Source organism: Pongo abelii, chromosome 7 (genome assembly GCF_028885655.2).
Source record: "Pongo abelii isolate AG06213 chromosome 7, NHGRI_mPonAbe1-v2.0_pri, whole genome shotgun sequence".
NCBI classification, from domain to species: Eukaryota; Metazoa; Chordata; class Mammalia; order Primates; family Hominidae; genus Pongo; species Pongo abelii.
Window position 1 is genome coordinate 89,907,918 of NC_071992.2, and position 20,633 is coordinate 89,928,550.

At 36.6% G+C, this 20,633-nt stretch overlaps 1 protein-coding gene across 4 annotated transcripts in view; it reads left to right on the top strand.

Moving 5' to 3' along the window:
- The window catches only part of GDAP1 (ganglioside induced differentiation associated protein 1), a 454,780-nt gene that overhangs the window by 410,592 nt on the left and 23,555 nt on the right, over positions 1–20,633 (top strand). For all 4 annotated transcript variants that reach the window (XR_008527651.2, XM_054560887.2, XM_054560889.2 and 1 more), the window contains one exon: positions 18,998–19,090. Coding sequence is in view for 3 of the 4 variants with exons in the window: in XM_054560887.2 (XP_054416862.1) it covers positions 18,998–19,075 (78 nt within the window). In the remaining variant the exon portion in view is untranslated. The remainder of the gene's footprint in view (positions 1–18,997; positions 19,091–20,633) is intronic.

Sequence of the window (20,633 nt, forward strand, 5' to 3'; positions counted from 1 at the left end):
ACTTATAATCACAACCAATGACTTACTGGGGGTCCTGTCTTTTTTGTCACTTTAACTCTGGGCATACTCCACATTCTATTGCCTTTCAGAAGCATATGGGCCAATACAGAAGAAGAATAATTACAGAAGTAGAACCCCATAAATTAGTTTTCTTTTTGCAATCACTCCTATTACTTGGAAACTTATGTTTTCAGTGTAACTGATTCTGAGTTCAGTTTAGCTGGCAATAAGTAGTTACAATTTTTTTAAAGTTGAATTACATGGTTTAAAGAGGGAAAGGAATGCCAAGGAGGTTAATACAGTAGGCCCATGAGTTCTGCATCTGTAGCTTCAACCAACCATGAATGGAAAACATTGAAAATTAAAACCTAATAAAGAAAAACACTACAGCAAAAAATAGCAAAAATTAAAAAATACAGTATAACAGCTATTTGCATGACATCTACAGAGTATTATGTATTATAAGTAATCTAGAGATGATTCAAAGTATACAAGAGGATGTGTGTAGGTTATAAGCAAATACTACACCATTTTATATAAAGAATTTGAACATCTATGGATTTTGCTCTTTATGGGGGGTCCTGGAACCAATCCCCATGGATACCAAGGTACGACTATATTTATTTAGGGTTGGTCATGGTAGATATTATGCTGAACATACGTTAAAAATGCCTTTTATATCCATTCATTTACTTAATAAGTGGGGTAAAAAACTAGGGTGCTGGGGATTACTTATTAACAAGACAGACACATTCCTATCCTTACAGAGTTTACCTTTTATTGTAGGGGTATATATTATTAACATATACACAATAAGTAATATAATGCTCGGTAAAAATAAAGCTGGGAAAAGATGATAGCCAGTGAAAGGCAGCTTGGAAGAATGCTGTTATTTTCAATATAGAACTCTCTCTGAGTAGATGAAGTTTATATAGAGACCTGAATAAGGTAAAGGACTGTGCCATGTGACTATCAGGGGAGGACGGAATAGGTAGAGGGGACATCAGTCACAAAGATCTAAAGAAGCGAATAAACTTAGCCCATTCAAGGATGCATAAGAAAGCCACTGATGAACGGGCAGAAGAGGCAGAAATGGGGTTGAGGAGGTGGGTGAAGGCTGACTTGTAGGCTTGGGTAGGGAGTCTGGATTTTATTCTAAATATGTTGGGAAGCCCTTAGAGAGCCGTGCACATAAGATGGATGTTATCTGGTTTAGGTTTTACAAATTCTACTCTGGTTGCTGTTGTGGAGAATAGACCATAGTCAGAGACCAATTAGGAGACATTTATTTGCTTGAGTCCTGGCTGAGAGATAATGGTCAGTGGCTTGCCCCTTGGGGTTAGATGTTTACGTTAAGGAGAAAATTCTAGGCTTAAATGTGACCTTTGTAAACAGCAACAAAAGCAACTTCTAGGATTGTTTTAGTGATATCTTAGGTCTGTTAAGGTATCAGTCTGCTAAAACTGATCTAACATATGCACAGTTTTGAGACTATACACATATGGGCATTTTGTAGTATTTCTATAATTCTCAAATGAGTTTGTAATCCCACCAAAAATGTATAAAACACACTGTGAGGAGGCTGTAATATCCACTAAATGGTAATGATTTCTGAGATTTCCAAGATCAGATTTGGAATCTTCTGATATCCAAGATCAGATCTGGCTCAGGACAAATTGCAGGGAGCATTTCAAAACAAAGCCCTGTAGGTCGTTATCTCCACCTCCTCCTCTTTCCTCCCAACTGTAGGTCAAAGCTTATGAAACAGAGTATGATTTTGGAATATCTAAAGTTGCAAAAGAGATAAAGGGAACCCGTGCTGGCACGGTGACACCCAGAGCTACAGCAGCAGCTCTGAGGCCACTGCAGAGCAGCCCTTCATTGTGTGCCAGAAACAGGAGCCCCTGCTGACCCATGCAAGACCTTCAAAGGATGCCAGATGATTGATTTACTGTGGTTTCAGAGGGAATCCAACAGAGAGCAAAAGTTTAGCATACAGCTGAAAATCACATCTATTTTCTCAGCTCATTGTAGTTTATTCTTTCCATTGTATGCGTTTATGTAAGTTCAGCCCTCAAATGAAATACCCTGGAGCTACATATGTACAATGCTGAACATATCTGTCAGTGGCCTGGACAGTAAAGAGGACCATAAAGCCATTTGTATCATCATTCAAATCACATTTTGCTTTTTACTCTGTAGTCTCAGGTCATTTATTGGCCTCTCTCTGCCCAGTTTACCCAACTTGAAGTAGGTATAAGATCACAATCAAAATACAACAAACACAGGTTGTTGTGAGGATGAAACACAATGTAATGTTTATAATGAACGTGTAGCCAGTTCTTGGCCACAGACTTAGAAGGTACTTGATACATGTTTCTGTTCTTCCTTCTCTCCTGTCCTCCTTTCAGCTGGCCATTGTAAGAGGCTGTTCTCAGTTCTGAGTAAGTCTTGTTGACAAGATGGAGCCTGCCCCTTGAAGTTTGGTCGCTTACTTGCAGGATTTATGGTCTAATAGGGTTTTAAAACTGAAGAGGATCTTAGAAAGTATACAGTCCTCATATCTCATTTCCAAATGAGGAGACAGTAGTGCAGTGAGTGCAGGCGATTTGGCCAAAGTTCTGCAGATACTAGAAGGACATGTGCTCCCCGGGCTCCGTGTATCACACACTCTTTCTGTTGGCACCATATTCTCTCATACCCTGCTTCTCAGTTGTGCTTGTGCAACAACAATGTGAGGCTGCCTGAGCCCAATGGTGAAGTTTCACAGAAAGAATATATTTTCTTTGCTTCATGAGATTCACAATAAAGTGAGCCTATTTGTTGTGCTGGCCTTACACATAACTTTGTTGACTTATTTTACTAAAAGTTCCGGGTGATCCTTTCAAATTCTGGGAACTTAAAATTATTTGGCCAGGACTCAAAGGACTGATGTTGTCTCTAAATTGCGCTTGTGAAATCGAAAAAGGACATTGATAGTTTAGCACATCGCTTGTGTTCAGAATGAAGTTTATAACATCTCTCTTAGTGCAACACAGAAACTTAACACAATAGGCAATAGTCTTGCTCTTTAGATACAAAGTTAATTTTCTGTTTAAAATAAGTAATAAGCAAATGCTAGCATAAAAATTTAATTATATCTTTGCTATAATTTTAAGTAATTGAAAGTATCCTCTACTTCTGTGCCCTGAGACAGAAGTTATGAAAAATGTGTGTTAGAGGGAACTTAAAATGTATATCTAGGTTCATAAACCCACAAGCAGATTAAAGTTTCTTGATCTGTGAAACATTTCCAGTTTTAGAAACACAGTCCCTGAGTCCCTTGACTCCCAAAATACTCCTTTGGTCTCTTTCTTTTTCCATTGCATTCTCACATTTACTTAAAATAGACTTAGTAGTACACACTCCTCTACTAACTGAAGACATTTTCTTTCTTTCTGAAAATATCTATGAATCTTTATGTGGTGGGTAAATAATTTTTGAAAATACTATTGTAATGTGATATTTTACCTGGTCATTTTGAAAGAGCCATAAAAAATTTATCTACAACATTATTAAAAATATTTTCTTGGCAGTAAATATGGGGTAGGGAAAAAATTTGTGCAAAGCCTTGTAGCAATTTGCTAAGCAAATTAGAAGTCTTTGTAGATCTATTACATGGGGAAACTTTAGCTCTGAGTAAAGGGAGTACATTTCTCAGGGAAGGCAGTGGGATTGTGAAATGTGTACTTGAGTCTCAGAATGGGGCTGGGAAATATTTTTGTCAAGAGGACAATTGCCCAAGAGTCCCATGGCTGACATTTGTTCTGAGTGTAAGTGTGTCTGCATGACATCAGAGTATCTGGATTCATAGCAAAGAATTCCATCAGATTTCTGGACGTTTGGGGTTGGAAACCACTTTGCTCTCTGTTTGCTAAACCTCTTCTCCCATCCAGGGGTTCCTCATTTTCTATATGAGGAGGCTCAGGCCTGACCACTGTCAGAGGCTGCATAGGGCCCTCCGGGACTATTTCTGAGCTACTGTAGGAGTTTTGCTCATAAAGGCACTTACACTGAGGCAGGAGAATAGGGTCTGCAGACAGGGAACCTAAGGCTGTTTCACGCTGACTTCCTAGAACTAAATTGAAAGGAAAACCCTGACTTTCCACGCCTAAGTAACAAAAGGACCAGAGGCTACTCCCTTTGCAAATCCCCCACCTTTTCTGCGCGCAGATGGGAAATTGGCTGTCCGCAATAAATCGGACTAATTGCGGGTGGAATCTTTATTTGTATAGAAGTATAACTTTGTAACTTCACCCTAGCCTCTGATTGGTTGCTTTTTGCAACCAATCAGATGTTTGCTCAGGAGTGTGACCTCTGTAACCTCACTTCAGCCTCTGGTTGGCTGCTTTCTGCAACTAATCAGACTGATTGTGGGCTACAACTTCATTTACATAAAGTGAGCGTGAAGTGGCCAATAGGAAACTTATGGGAGGTATTTCGACCCAAGAAGATTCTGTGTCCTGCCCTTGAGCTGTTGCTTGGGCCTGCTCCCACACTGTGGAGTATACTTCCATTTTCAATAAATCCCTGCTTTCGATCTTTTGTTGCTTCATTCTTTGCTTGCTTTGTTGGGCGTTTTGTCCAATTCTTAGTTCAAAATGCCAAGAACCTGGACAGCTTGCAGTCACGACCCTCTACCAGTGACAACACCTTCTGCTATTTACTACTCACCACTCATGCTTCATACGTCAATTCTGATCTCTTGTCACACTTTTTGGCCTAATGTCCTGATCATTCAGGGCTCAAATTCTTGTAGAGAGTCTAATCCTTCGTTCCTTTGGCCTGGATTCATGAGCCCACAACCTGACTGCTCAGATTTTGTGCTCATATTCTTAAGTCTGAATCAATATTTGTTTGTTCACTGCCATAAACAATGAAATCTTCAGACTTTTGTCTTTGTTTGTTTTTTCTTACATACATAGTTTTTCTGCTTGTTGTTTTGGCCCTTCCTGTTTAGTTTTCTCCTATTTTATTCAATTCTAGCGAGACAGCTTTACCTACACAAAGCCAACCTGCTAAACATTTGAAAATATTTTGTTGGGTATAGTGAATAAATGACCAAGTGAATCTTTTATCTATTATCTATCTATCTATCTATCTATCTATCTATCTATCTATCTGTCATTTATGTATGTATGTATCTGTTATGTATGTATGTATCTGTTATGTATGTGTGTATGTATGTATGTATGTATGTATCTATCTATCTATCTATCTATCTATCTCATCTATCTTTTGTAGTTTTCTGGCACTTGACATTCAAGGCCCTCAAACAACCTCCTTCTTCCTACATCTACCGTATTTCCATTTCTCTTCTTTCCACCAACTCCTCTCTGGCAAGAATACTGTTCATCATTCCCTGTGTGCATGATATCCTTGTTTCCCCAAATGCTGGCTCACAAGGCTTCCAATGCCTTTACCCCAACTTATCTCCATAAATTTTATTTCTAATATTCTTTCAAGGCAAAATGTAATTCTTCCTTTTTATAAAAGGATTCCTGAAAGTGTAATTTCTTCATGATCTGTCTTCCAAATACCTGGTGGCTCTTATTCTCTAAATTACTTATTTTACTAAGTGCCACCCAGTATAGTTATAGCTCTCTATCAGAAGCCATTTTGGTAGAAGGAACTGTCTTCCCTACTTTGGGCTTATATTATTTATCTACTATGTTCTCATAACAGAGTTGGTGCTCAATAGGCTTTGTTAAAAAATCACATTAACGGTTTTTTTCTTTGTATACAGAGATTATTGCCAAAAAATGGTGAATATTTCTCAAACCTACCAATTTTCAAGATAACTCCACTTTAGACTCATGAGAAAGAGGGATTATTGATTGAAAGTAGCTTCCTACAGTGGGCATATAATCATTAAATTTCTGGAAGAAAGCTAAAACCACACAGAAAATTATCTTGAGGCTTACACGCATTCAGCCTGACTCTGATCTAAGAGGATGTTGGCCATTAAGAGATGAAAATGTTTTGAGCTAGGAGGAAACAATATAAAAGGCCAAGTGACCTAGTTTAAAGTTTCTTTGTTTTTCTTTATAATAATGAATGCAATAGAAAAGTGTTGAGGTTATAAAGTTTTTAAAATTCATTAAAGGGAGGGGATCAATAAATTAAAATGGCAAACAGTTGCTCTTAAACATGTCTTTATGGAAATTAGAGCAGTGTGTATTTATTTTGCTGTTACTAATAAGCAATCGATGTTGTGCTTGACTTCTTGAGCAGATGTAAAGTCATCAAGAGATGTTTCCTTATTTCTGTGTGGTTCTTGTGTTTAATAAAATGGTGACTTCCTTTTGTTGGCATCAGTTCTGTAATTCAGATGATCTTTTTACTGCTTTGTATCCATCCAAGTTGTGAAATCAACTATAAGCTGCTCCTTTCAGCTTGCCAGTGATTTGGAATTCTTACCATATGAACGTTCCCCAGGGTTTTTGTAAGCCTCTTTAACCTCTGGATGCACTCCATTGACAGCTTCCGAGTTGTGATAAGTATCTACCTTTTATTTCAACTTGGAGATTTCTTGAACTATAAAATTACATTTGCTTTGGAGCAAATACTTTAGAGTGCACTGAGATGGCAGGTTCATGAATTCCCCAGAACTTTCATAGGAAATGGAGAATGCAAAGGTCATGTAAATATAGTTGTAGTAATGTCTTCACTGATTGAAAAAAAATTAATATCAAACACATTTTAGTTTGGAAAGATTGCCATCAGAGTGGACAGCATAGAAGGAATACATATGTGGGTTATCTTGTGGGATGTGGTTCAATATAAAACTATATTTTCAGATAGTTGATACTTCCTAAATCAGTATTTGGATCACATCATAAATATTTTTTTAAAAATCCAAAAACACTCTGTGTGTGCGTGTTTCATTTGTATACTATTCTCTTAGCTCTGGTTATATTTGCCATCTATTTATCTAAAAATGTTCAGGGAGGGGAATAGTATGAGATCGGCAGGTTGGCAGATGGCTATACACTATTTCTAACGTTTATACACTATTCTAACGTCCAGATTTTCCACCACAATTATGCATCCATGTATTATTTATGTAACTAAAATAATTTTAAAAATGCATATAGTAGCATCATTCTGAATTACATTTCTGGGAAATTACAAGGAAATTTAATGTGAGCTTTGACCATGACTTAAAAAATTATTATTATTTCCTGAGATTATGGGTTATATTTTTATTCTTCTTCATTAATTTCATTCAACAAAAATTTGTTTGGGCTGGGCGCAGTGGGTCACACCTGTAATCCCAGCACTTTGAGAGGCTGAGGCGGGTGGATCATCTGAGGTCAGGAGTTCGAGACCAGCCTGGCCAACATGGCAAAACCCTGTCTCTACTAAAAATACAAAAATTAGCCAGGTGTGGTGGCATGCTCCTATAATCCCAGCTACTTGGGAGGCTGAGGCAGGAGAATCACTTGAACCCAGGAGGTGGAGGTTGCAGTGAGCTGAGATGGCACCACTTCACTCCAGCCTGGGCAACAGAGTGAGACTTCATCTAAAAAAAAAATTGTTTAACATTTGCTATGTACAATATGGTATGTTAGGCATCATGGGTACTAAAATAGGTAATACATGGATCCTGCCCTGGAGTAACTTATAGTTCATTATGAAAAACAGACATAAAGAATATAAGTAAAATAAAATTCCACAGCCAGTAGGATAGAAAGCTAAATAAAATACAGTCATTAAATAGTCTAAATAGCTTATTAAGTACATGATATTATTGGAATGAGACACAGTGGAGTGCCAGATACCAGATGCCAAGTTGAATACCTGACCAATTCCTCTTAGAAAATTGTCTTATTGCTTTGAACAAGTAGATAGCATGGTCTCCAGCTACCTGGTAGTTAAGTGTTGAGATTTGATTGTAACACTCAAATACGTTATTTCCATTTGTTATTACAAAAACTTTTCTCTCTACCCCTGGGTTATGATAGTTCAGATTAAATATCTGCATTACAGAACATTCTCAATATTCCCAGTAGTTGTATTCTATAAAATTGCTGTAAATGCGGAATTAGCAAATACTAAATCATTGCTCCTAGTGGAAATACTGAGTTAGGTTCCTGCAAACCTTTGGTTATATTTTATCAGTCTATCAACACATAATCTTGTTTCATGTGTGTTTCTGTTTAAAGGCAACTTTGTTGGTATATACATCTTACAAATAATTAATTTCATGGTCTTTGAATGATTTAAAGCCAAGAGCTTCGGAGGCTATTTGTATTATACAGGTATGTTTGCCAACATACTTGTAAAGCAAGCCAACTGTTTCATCAATGTTGAAAATGTGCTCTTCAACATAACTCCTTTCCTGTATAACACTTAGCAGGTACTTTAAAAATTTTCCTGTACAGAACTTGCCTTGCCTGCATATTTAGCATTTTTCATGCCTTATCACCTGTTGAAAATGCAGAGCAGTTAGCACTAGCTAAAAAAGGTTTGACCTTTTCTAACCCTGGGAAATGTGACTATAAATTTCTTTGGCTTTCAGCTTCAAAATAACACTGTCTACTTCACTTTGTTGTTGTTGTTTGTTGTCATCTCATGAATCCACAAATTTAGCCCCTTCACACTGTTTTTATACCTTTATAAGACACTATAGATGCTAACTTAGCATTTTCCAAGGCAGCCTTACATAAAAATTGGCAAATTTCTGCTTCCTTTTTCTGGATCTACCATATTGTTGGTTCATTAATACTGAACTCACGGCCAACAGCAGTAGGACTCAAGCCTAAATGAATTTTAGGTAACATACATAATCTCTGTGTAAGGCATGTCACAGCCTCTTGCACTTAGGAACACTAAGCACTGCAGCACTAAGCGTGGGCGCCATTTTAAACAGTAAAATCACCAAGATAAAGCACAAAAATGTAAACAATGTGGCATGAAATGCACCACAAAAAGGACATTTGTTCACAGTATGGGCTGAAACAATAAGGCAGAGCATTGCCTTGTTCAGCCTCAGCCAGGAATGTGCTTAACAGGCAACTCAAACTTTTCGCTACTCTGTGTATACCTGTGAATGACTATGAGAGTGCTGTGAGTATCCATTTTGGGATCACAAATAGATTTTTTAAGTAAGTGAATTCACAAATACAGAAGCTCCAAGGGATGAGGATCACTGTACATAATTCAGAAACCCTGCCTCTTTTAGCCACCTCCTGTCCCCCCAGTTGCAGTACTAATTCCCAGGGCTCTGAACTATGAACTAAATACAGGATCACAAAAGATTGGTTTAAGGGGGAGTTCTACAAGGTCATCTTATGTGGTAACTATTCCTTTGTCAAGAATACACTTATACTTTTTCTACCAGAGGCTTTAATGTTCCATGTAGATTGACGATAAGAATACAGATGTGATGCTCTTCACAATAGCTTACCTATGAGTAGTCAAATAATGCCATTCTTATATAAACAAACATGTTATAATTTGGTTAAAATTAAACAGGTTATCTACTTTTTTTGTTCAGATTTAAAAGTAGAATCTATGAAGAATTATATCTGGTTAGTTGTTGCTTGATCTTTGTTGATCTTTGGATAAATGATGCCTATAATGAGGTGACAAATCTATCTCTGAGTGAGGCACTGACCACATTAAAAAAAAGAGTAAGCATTTTTGCATCTCACTCATTCATAGTCATTGCTGGGAACTCCTTTTCTGATGGGAAATTTGTTCCATGTCCCTTAATCTACTGTGGAAATGTTGACATCATTGCATGCTTCCCTGGAATTGCCATCCATTCTCCTTCCTCCCCAAACTCTACCAAGTTATTAGTTCTCTAGGTGTCTTTGCTGTGGTTCTTTCAATTTTATAGACATCTTGTTGGGATATGGGGTTATTATTGACTGATGATGGTTGAACTCATGACATTTAACCAAGGGAGAAGAGATCTGTAAAAGGATTTGACTCAGAGTTTGAGCTACAATAAAGCCTATGTCTTATTCTGGGAATCCCTCAGATGTCATGGTATAAAATTTGGTTGTGGAAAAAAAATGAGACATGATACAAAGGCTGGACAAGGCTCAGCTGGAGAGGGAGGAAGTTTCTCACTAACTATAACTAGCAGTTAGTAGGAAAGCCTATAGAATGTCAAAAACAAAAACCAAAAACCAAAAACCAAAAACCAAAAAACAAAAAAACAGCAAGGAGGCTTTTGGACACACGGTAGAATAAACAAATGTGAACAGACTAAAAACCACCTTAAAATATTAGATTAAATATAATGATTGATTTTAAAGCATAGATTAAATTAAAAGACAGGAAAATCCCCAGGTGTTATAAGAAAATAAACATAAAGAAGTAGATAACCTGTTTAATGTTAGTGAGGTTATAGCATGTTTGTTTATATGAGAATAAAATTATTAGACTACTGAATCCCCAGGTGTTATAAGAAATAGTAAGAAGGGAATCAAAATGAGAGGTCATGGAAAACTAATACCAAGGCATTTCACGTGGGTTTCAGAAAGGACATATGACCTAGTTACTGGAGAAATGGTTACAAACACCGATAAAGAAGAGAAGTGTAATCTGAGAGCCTTTCATAAAACACAAAATCTCTAAGGATTTCCAGACCTCATAGCTTGGAAGACAATCCCAAACAATTAAGCCGAGAAAATGTAAACAAACTTACCGTTTATCTGGGACTATGTTGGAATAACCAAACATTCTGAGAAATTAAAGCTGTAGATCTGAATCACTTGCTGATGTAGGCTCTACATTTATACCACCTGGGTGGGATAGGTAACATGATCTGAAAAATCAACCTTACAACCCAGTCCCACATCACTGAAATTCCCCAGCAAAACCAAGCCCCAAACCATCATTTCATAACCCAGAGCATTTTGGACTCCAACAGGATTTTATAAACCAAGATGATCATGAGCCCACACTAATAGATTGCAAACCTCACAAGAAAATCACCATGAGCAAGAGTCAGCAGACACAATACCAGATGAATTAATGCCATGAAACTTAAAATACTAGAACAATCTGAAAACTATTATAAGATAATTATGTTTCAAATAAATTGTAAAAGAAAAAGCTGTAATTAATACAAACAGCTCAAGTACATTGTTGTGTTAATCTACAATGACTGTTTGCATTGAGTGCTTGCAAATAAGAAATAAATCCAAAGCTGATTTTTATGCGGAAGCTAAGAGAGAAAGTTGAGGAAGTCAGATTTGTTTGGGTATGTGATGAATCTTTGGGTTTGATTTTATGTCACCAGTGTCTATCCAAAAACTATAATGAAAATCTTACTTCATCAGGAAAATAAAACAATGGGGCCAGGAAATGAAAGAAAATTCAAAAAAGTTCTAACAAGCAAAAGTGAAGTGAGAAAGAGAACTGTGGGTAACTACTATCTGTGTCTAATAGAAATGTTTTGAAAATACAAGATGTGGAAAGTACTTTTCTTCAGGAAAAGTTCAATAGTTTAAGACCTCATGACAAGGCCCGGGTGTGGTGGCTCATTCCTGTAATCTCAGCACTGTGAGAGTCTGAGGTGGGAGAACTGCTTAAGGCCAGGAGTTCAAGGACAGTCTGGGTAACATAGGAAGAGTCCTGTCTCTACAAAAAAAAAAGTGAAAAAATGAAAAATAGCCAGGTGTGGTCAGCAGCCTATAGTACCAGCTATAGGCTGAGGTGGGAGGATCCCTTGAGCCCAGAAGGTCGAGGGTGCAGTGAGCCATGATTGTTCCACTGCACTCCAGTCTGGGTGGCAGAGCTAGACCTCATCTCAAAAACAAAACAATGCAAAAAAGATCAGATTACAAGGAAACAGTAATAATGATAAAAATGAAATATTACCACTCTAGAACATATTTTCATAATAAATGGTAAATAAGCATTGATCTATTAAATATGGCTCCATTAAACTTCTACCATTTGTCATTGTTTCTCATATATTTAAATCATTATCACATAGCTTTTGATTTGGAGAAACAGAATATCTTTGTGTATGAGGCCTGATGAATTGATAGTAGCATATTTCTCCATGGCAGGCATATTATTGGAGATGATAGTCTTTCTGTAAACATCACTGTGGGTTTTTTTTTCACTGTAAATAGGCATGCAAAACTACATAAAACAAAGAAAATAAAACACATGGTCCAGGGACATTGAGGGGATTAGGGAATATATACCTGACACTTTGTTGAATCTTATGAAGGAAAAGCACTATGTGGATGGCTACAGCTATTCTGGCATTTCCTCATATGGGAAACCGTTATCAATTTCTTGAAAAGAGCCTTGCAGCAAACATCCGTGGGTACAGAGTAAGTATAGATAAAAATAGAATTCACACTGAGTAATAATCTTAGTTCAGCCTTTTGCCAGGATGACCATGTGCCAAGCAGGCTTTTAAGCACCACACATATTAACTCAGTTAGTTCTCCCAGCAATTCTATGAAGTCAACACTAATATTATTCTCATCCTACAGATGAGAAAAATGAGGCACTGGCTTTACTTGCTCAAGGTCACACAGGTAGTTAGAGGGGGAAGAGACTGGCTCCAAATCCATGTGAACACCATGTGATGATGTCTTGAGGATGTTGTAATTTAAAAAGTGGTTTGATTCTTGACTCTTCCACAGACTTGAGGTCAATGAGATAGATTCTCCCAATCACTCGCAATGTATTAGACACCACCTTTATGTCGAACATTGCTAGGTACTGTGCAAGATGCAAAAAAATGAAACAGTTGAAATTAGCTTCTGGTAGAAATTGTTCAAGCATCAGAGTTGTGCATAGTCTCTAATTCTCTCATGTGCCTGGAATAATATATGTTCAGTTCAATTAAATTCAGTTCAGTTCGATTTAATGCAACTACATTGATTAAACATCTCATATATGAAGTACTTGGCAGTAGGTATAGAATGATAAATAGTCCAGCCCTAGACGTCATTGAGCTCACCCTCAGTGAAGGGGACAGACACAAATAAATAAATAACTCCAAGCAAAAGCAATGTGTTATAAGAAAGGGAGAATTAAGGTGCCATGGGAATGCAGGCTGAAAGTTGTACAAGTAATTGTAAGAGGAGAAGAAGTGTGTGTGTGTGTGTGTGTGTGTGTGTGTGTGTGTGTGTGTGTGTGTGTCAGAGAGCGAGAAGGAGGGAGGAAGAGAGAATATTTAAATTTGGCCTTGCATGAGGTAGAATTTGCTAAGCAGAAAAAGGTGTAGAGGATAGAGTGGAGAGAAGAGAGAGAAGATGGAGGAGCTTAATTTAGGATCAAGGCTGTGAAGACACCATCACCCAAGCTAAATAGTTAAATTGTATTATGTTTGAAATGGAGAGCACTGGCAGGATTTAAAAAGGTAACAGCATGATCAAGAAATATCTGAGGTAGCCAACTCTGATATTAGTTGAAAGCTAAACTGAAGAAAAAAAGAGACTAGCAAAAAGAGAATCATTAAGTAAAGAGTTACCTTGCTCTTTAAAATTTCTGTTTTACCACCCAAGCCCTCTTATATGAATTTTCTGTAATCATAGGAAAAAAGCTACCAAAGAATAAATTGATTTGAGGACATTGATCCATTGCTAACTCCATTAAGAGTCAATCTAGTTTTGGATATTTCTATACATATAATCTGGATGTGAACATCTAGATAATTAAGATTCTGGTCTTCTCAGTGTGTTTGTGTACAAATCCTGGCTCCATCACTAATGAGTATGTGACATTTGGGAAGTTACTTGAACTATGTCTTAGGCTTCTCATTTGTTGACCTGGGAAAGCAACAGTAACTATTTCATAAGCTGTTATGAAGATTAAACTGCTTAGGACAATGTTGGCACATGGTACCCATTTTATAAGCATTTACTAAAATTATCCCTAAGCATAATTCTGTAAGATCCTCTAAATTTCTTTCTTATCAACAACTTTGAGAAATTAGAACTATATGTGCTTAAATAAATCAAGGCAAAACAGAATGAGAGACTCAGAACAGTAACTCTTACATATTAGAATACATTTGCTAAAAATATGTAATAACTCCTTACATACCAAAAAATCTAAAAAGCTGCAAGCATATTTGTGAATCGTGTTATTCTCTGAGTAACATATTTTGGCCTATCATTTCTCTTTACTTACCTGACCAATGATCAGGTAGTATCAGAAGAAAAGAACAGTCACAAAAGAGTGACATTCTTGGCTAAGAACTTGTGTAACATCTACATAAAGTATGTTTCACCAAGAAGGTAGACTTTGATTACATTTTACTTCTAATTTGGAAGACAATATATTAGGAGAAAGAAAAACTTATCTAAACTGAGACAAATGAATTCCATTTAGTTCTATGTCCTTTTCAATCTATAATGTATCATCACAGTGCCTTGGGAAGTAGTCAAGTCCTACAAATTCATTCCCCCTAGAAAATTTTCCTCATGAAATGTGTTCTTATATAGTTACCACTTGAGACGATCCAAAGTATATGCATACATTTCAAATTTTTCATTCTTATGGTCATTTTTTGCTGTTTGATTCCTTAATTTTGTTCTCATTGTCAAAGCCCACTTCTGTGATTCTTAACCAAATAAGTAAATAGGAGGCAATGGTTTCTGTTATGAATTTTATGGCCTTTTTTTTTTTAAGGAAAGTAACTGTTCAGAGGTACTTTCTCCCATGTCTCTAACGCTGAAAGATTGGAATAGAAGCCAAAATTCAAAGGCAGAAACTCAGTAAGAAGCTGGCACTTTGCCTGTGACTTGATGGACCTGTTAAATAATCTTTGAGGTAAAACAGATTCCAACTACATCAAACACAGTGAAGGAGTAAGTTCAGAAAATAGTGTTCTTGGTCTGGTAAAAGTCCAGGAGTACCGGCTCTGTCCTTAAATAGGTTGAAAACAATGAAAGACAGGAACATTCACTAGTCCTATAAGCATTTTCAATCTCTCTTGTTGAACACCACTAGTGGAGAAAATGAAAGAAGAAAAATGCAATATACATGTCCAAGGATCTCTCAGGTTGCCTTACAGACAAATGTTATAATTCATGGTTTTGTATAAGATATTTTTCTACTGTTATTTTTATGTTAAGTGTGGCTTTTTGGATTCTAAGAACCACATAACAAGGTGCTGCATTCCAGTCCAGTTTGAATTTTGTCTCATGGAGCTTACGGACAAGTGACAACATATCTTCTTGCACAGAAAATCAGTAACCTGCAGACTGCCCAGAGAGGGTTTCCCAGGCTTTTTCCTGTCTCTATTCTTTGGCTACTCCCAATTTCAGGGATAAAGGAAAAAAATTCTTGCTGTGAAGAACTGCTGTGGAGATTCTGCAATGAGATATGTGTGAACAGATGTTTCCTTTCTACCACTTCGACGACTTTCCAAAGGCCAGATATTGATGTTTCTCTGTGGGGAGTGTAATTATGCTCTCATCATATTGACATGGGGAGAGAGAACCATGCTTGTTGAGTTTTACAAAGTTACAAAGCTGGTGGGTCTGCTTTTCCTGTTAATTGTGAAACAAGGGAAGATAATTTTTAAAACTTTGTATGCCTTTTGGATGCCATTTCAATGGATTTGCTTTTTTGATAGCTACAATGATTATAGAATTTTTATAATAATTAATGTATCTGCAAAAGAGAAAGGAAAGGTGAGATTTGTCAATCTACATAATATATTGAAAGGTGGTAACAGAATAAACATTGAACAAAATGATGTAAAATTGCAACATACTGTCAGCATCCTATCAGCAAACATATCTTTCTAATTATAAAACATCCCAAATGACAAAACCATGATTGTTGATGCTGTAATTCATTTAAATTCTCTTTTATGGCTGAAAGCTCTGTAAGCTACAATATGGACATAAGAAATCTATCACTACTCTGGAATATCTCAGAGGGGAATGGATGATGCCACTTCCTATCACCAAGTTAAAAAAAAAAACAAACTTGTAGTGCCTTTTTAGTTGAAGCAAAATTCTGATGAAAGCCAGCTGTTAAGTAATTTTCAAAATAAATGACCGCTAAACTAGTGAAAACGTCTCAACATAATTTCAAGTTCGACATCATAAAGTGAATGTGACATTAAATAAGCTTTGTAGGCCAGGCACGGTGGCTCATGTCTGTAATCCCAGCACTTTGGGAGGCTGAGGTGGGCAGATCATGAGGTCAGGAGCACGAGACCAGCCTGACCAACATGGTGAAACCCTGCCTCTACTAAAAATACAAACATTAGCTGGGCGTGGTGTCGGGCGCCTGTAATCCCAGCTACACAGGAGGCTGAGGCAGGGGAATCACTTGAACCTGGGAGGCAGAGGTTGCAGTGAGCCGAGATCGCGCCACTGCACTCCAGCCTGGAAGACAGAGCGAGACTCCATCTCAAAAAGAAAAAAATAGTATCGTAGGCTACCTTTGGAGTAGCAGTTTGACATGCATTTTGAGACATTTTTGAACTAAGAGTCCATTCAAAACTCTTTCTAGTGCATATCCTTGCTCTCTTGCGTAGACCTTCTAATTAAAATGGAAGCCAGTTACATTTCTTTTCTCTGAGAGTCTCAAAGTCCAGTGGAGGGTCAGCCAGACATTTTACTTTGCTGAAACAAGCTTGTCAACGGTGACTATATTGCAATGAAAAGTAATTGTTTCATTTTGGGTGAAATAATATCATTTTAAAGCAATATCAGAAATTACTGTCTGATCATTTTGAAGCGATATCTAGCAGTAATATTTTAAACTGAGTGGTTTAGTCACACATGCCTTTGTAAGATATTAAACATCTAAGTGAAAAATCAAGACCATGGTTAGAATGTTTTACTAGCAAATTATATTCACTAAAGAAGAGAGTGGTTCAGTTATGTAGGTGCAATTGAAAGAGGAAAGTGAAAGTCAAAGTGAAAAATCTAATTTTTTTGTTGCTGAAAAATTCAACATCTGAGATGTGTAGTAATCATAGATTTTACAGTCATAAACTAATCTTACCTGTGTATATGATACTCTGCTAAAATATCATAAGAACAAGGCTTGCAAATATAATATTAAAGACAAATGTGTCAGCTTATAATGTCAAATATTAAACAAATAAGAGGTCATTTTGACAAGGAGTTGTGTTGTGTTTTGAAGGCTCTGAACTAATTGATCCTAGTCTTTCTCTTGAAAGGACAACTAATGTCAAATTTACTGTAAGAAAAGTTACTTTCCACAGTTTCAATGAAAACAGGACCATCATAACTCTTGCCTTATAACTTCATATTTCTTTAGAAACATTTAATAAGTGTAGTTTTAGTAGGTTAAGTAGATAAGGGTAACTAGGAGAGTCGATAATACATTTGTTATTAATGAGGCTTCTACATGCCATCATGTGAATATAGATATACTAGTCTTAGTGTCAAAGATTTCATGAAAGAGCAAAAATTTATCTAGCACTATATTTACTATCTCCAGAGAGGAGATGAAGGACAGATAATTTTTCTGTTCCAAATTATACACTGTTCACAACATTATTAAATTTTTGTTAAGAATGCTAGATAACCTAAACACGCTTTTAAAAATACAGCACATTCTCATTATTCACGGATTCTGTATTTGCAAATTTGCCCACTCATTAAAATGTATTTGTAAACACAAAATCAATGCTAGTGGCACTCACGGTCATTTGCGTTCATGTGCAGAGTGGCAAAAAAGTTTCATTTGCCTGATGCCTATATCCTAGGTGGGCTTGAATGAGGTAACAGTCTTCTTTCAGCTCATACTCTAAACAAACGTCCTTTTCATGGTGAATTTAATGCAACGTTTTCTCATTTTTGTGCTATTTCTTATTGATTTTACTGTTTTCAATGGCCTCCAAGTATAGTGTTGCTATGCTGCCTAGTGTTTCTTAACACAAGAAGGCTATGGTATGCCTTAAAAGAAAATATGTGTGTTAGATAAGTTGTTTTCAGGCATGACTTACAGTGTTGTTTGCCTTTCAAAGTTAGATTCAACAACATGTTAAATAAAGTGTCTTTAAAAGAAACACACATAAGACAAGTTTATGTATTAATTGGTTGATGAAAATGTTGTGACCAGAGGCTTGTAGGGATCTAATTCTGTCTTTCCTGCAGAAACAGTGGTTCAGTATTTGATACTTTGGTGTTGGCAGCATCTTTATAGAACATAACTACTGTGAATAACAAGAATTGATGTTACCACAGTTTTTACCCCATATTATTCACAAACACAAGCAAAAAGACATCTTATGTCATGGTAAAATGAACTGTAAGAACTTGCTTGTGTGTAAACATTCCTAATTATGATGATAAATTAAATTTAGTGAAATACACAGGCCCATAATTGAGAAATGTGTAATCACTACTAGGTTAACATAGAAATACTGTATAAACAAATGACTGTAGGGATATCAAGAAGATGGTTGGTATATGGAGAGATTTAATGATTAAATGTACTGTAATTAATACCTTTGTTTAATCTTTTTAAGGCTCATGCAATCCAAATACATTGTCAGCAGACTTTTCAAAAACTGCTATTAAAAACAGTCTAGGGATAGTCATACATCTGTAATCCCACCACTTTGGGAGGCTGAGACAAGAGGATCACTTGAGGCCAGGAGTTTGAGACTAGCCTGGGCAACATAGTGAAACCCCCATTTCTGCAAAAAATTTAAAAATTAGCTGGGCGTGGTGGCCTCTGCCTGTAGACCCAGCTAGATGAGGGGCTGAGATGGGAGGATTTCCTCAGCCTGGGAGGTCAAGGCTACAGTGAGCCATCATCCCCCCACTTTATTCCAGCATGGGTGACAGAGTGAGATCCTGTCTCAAAAAAAAAAAAAAAAAAAAAAAAAGAAGTATAGGATTTTAAGAGATTAATTTTCAATTACTAATTTCAAAGGCATAGGTCTCAATTAAAAGAATTTGGTAATCCTTAGTATTTGATCACATTTGGGAGCATTTTTCATTTTGTGTCTGTGAATTTCATGCACTAGGCCTGCGTTCAGTCCAGCCACCAGATCAACACATTCTCCAAACTCATTAACTTTGGAGAGGCTACCCAGAGTTCCTGAAGAGTTCATCTGAAAGTAAGTAGGAAAGATATTTTCTCTCTGACTTTTCAGCTCTTTTCAATATTTATGTACTGTGGTTAAACTGCCTGAGCCATTCAAGAAGCATTTGATTGTATCTTTGTTGAATTTTTAAAGATGTGAGTCTTGATTGCAGATGCCTAGAAAAATGCTAGATTGCTAGTAAATAAGCCTGGTAGTAACAGTCTCTCCTTGGCATTTACTACAAACAGTGTAAAAAATGAATCAATGATTAATTTTTCTTTTGGCTATGGACCAAGACTGAAGTTTAATAGAACACAAATTTCATAACATGTAGCAGCTGAAAAAACTTTCAGTTAAAACTGGTTCAATTTTATCTGGATTTAAAGACTGTCCCTGAGAGCATCTCAGATTCACCTGAATGATTCCTTAAAACGGCAACTTTATGCAAGTGACTATTTAGCTCTACAGACTGAAAGAGTTGCCATGTTGCACTGCAAAGCAAGTTAAATGGGGGAAATGTGTTTCTAGCTATGAATCTAATCAGAAGGTAGGTATTTTTTAAAACATGTAAGTTGCTGAAAGACGTTTAGAAATACGAGTTTACTAGGTTAGCTTTACTAGCTAATCTAAACTCAAAGCGACCTAAAGTCAAAGTAATTCTAATGAGTATTTGGTGCATGGGTCCCAGATAAATGGATTTGTAAGTAAAAGTCAAAGCTACATTAAGTCTTCGTTACACCAATCCAAACAACTTTGCCTTTTAGTGTAGATGTGGGCTGCCACACAGGCAAATGTATACATTATATAGTGTATATTGCTAATATGTTGTTAGATTTTTATTTTTACTATAGTGTATAACAGTGACCTTCATTTGATTTACATTTATTACAAAATAAATTGCATCAGTATTTTAGAAGTGGAAAATCATAGTGATTCTCCAATTCCATACTAAGATTGAGAAATGTTTCTGGAAAGAGCTGCGAGATGACACTAAACTGACTGTGTTCTGTTACATTCCTTCTCATCGTGGCCAGACTTTTCTTCTGTCTTTGAGATACTTTTATTTGCCTCTCATTGAATTTACATCTCTCCATATTTCCCACTGTACCCAAGCTATTTTTTGCATTCTTCTTACCCCCAGGACTACCTGAAAGCCATTATTGCAGGTGCTGATTAGGAAATGTCCCATGGTCTTTCTCCAGGACCTTCGTTCAATCATCTCCCATGCCCCTTCACTTTTTTCTAATCCTTCTCCAATAATTATTCATAATCTCCTTGCAATTTTCACCTCTTGTCTATTGACATATCATCCTGCCTAAAAACTATGCTCTTCTCTTAATGTGTTGCCTTCCATTCACCAATACATTTATTAACATGAGAATTGTTAGTATCCTACCTATTGTGCTCTGACAATCTGACTCACTTCTGTGCTGTTGAATTTTTTTTTCTGGAAAAATAATGTTACCAATAATGGGCTGATATCAAAGGGAGAAGCATCATAGATTAGTAGTTAGGACATGAGCTCTGAATCAGCCTTTGCTTTACCTGTCTCGCTTTTTGCAGTATCTCGAGCAAG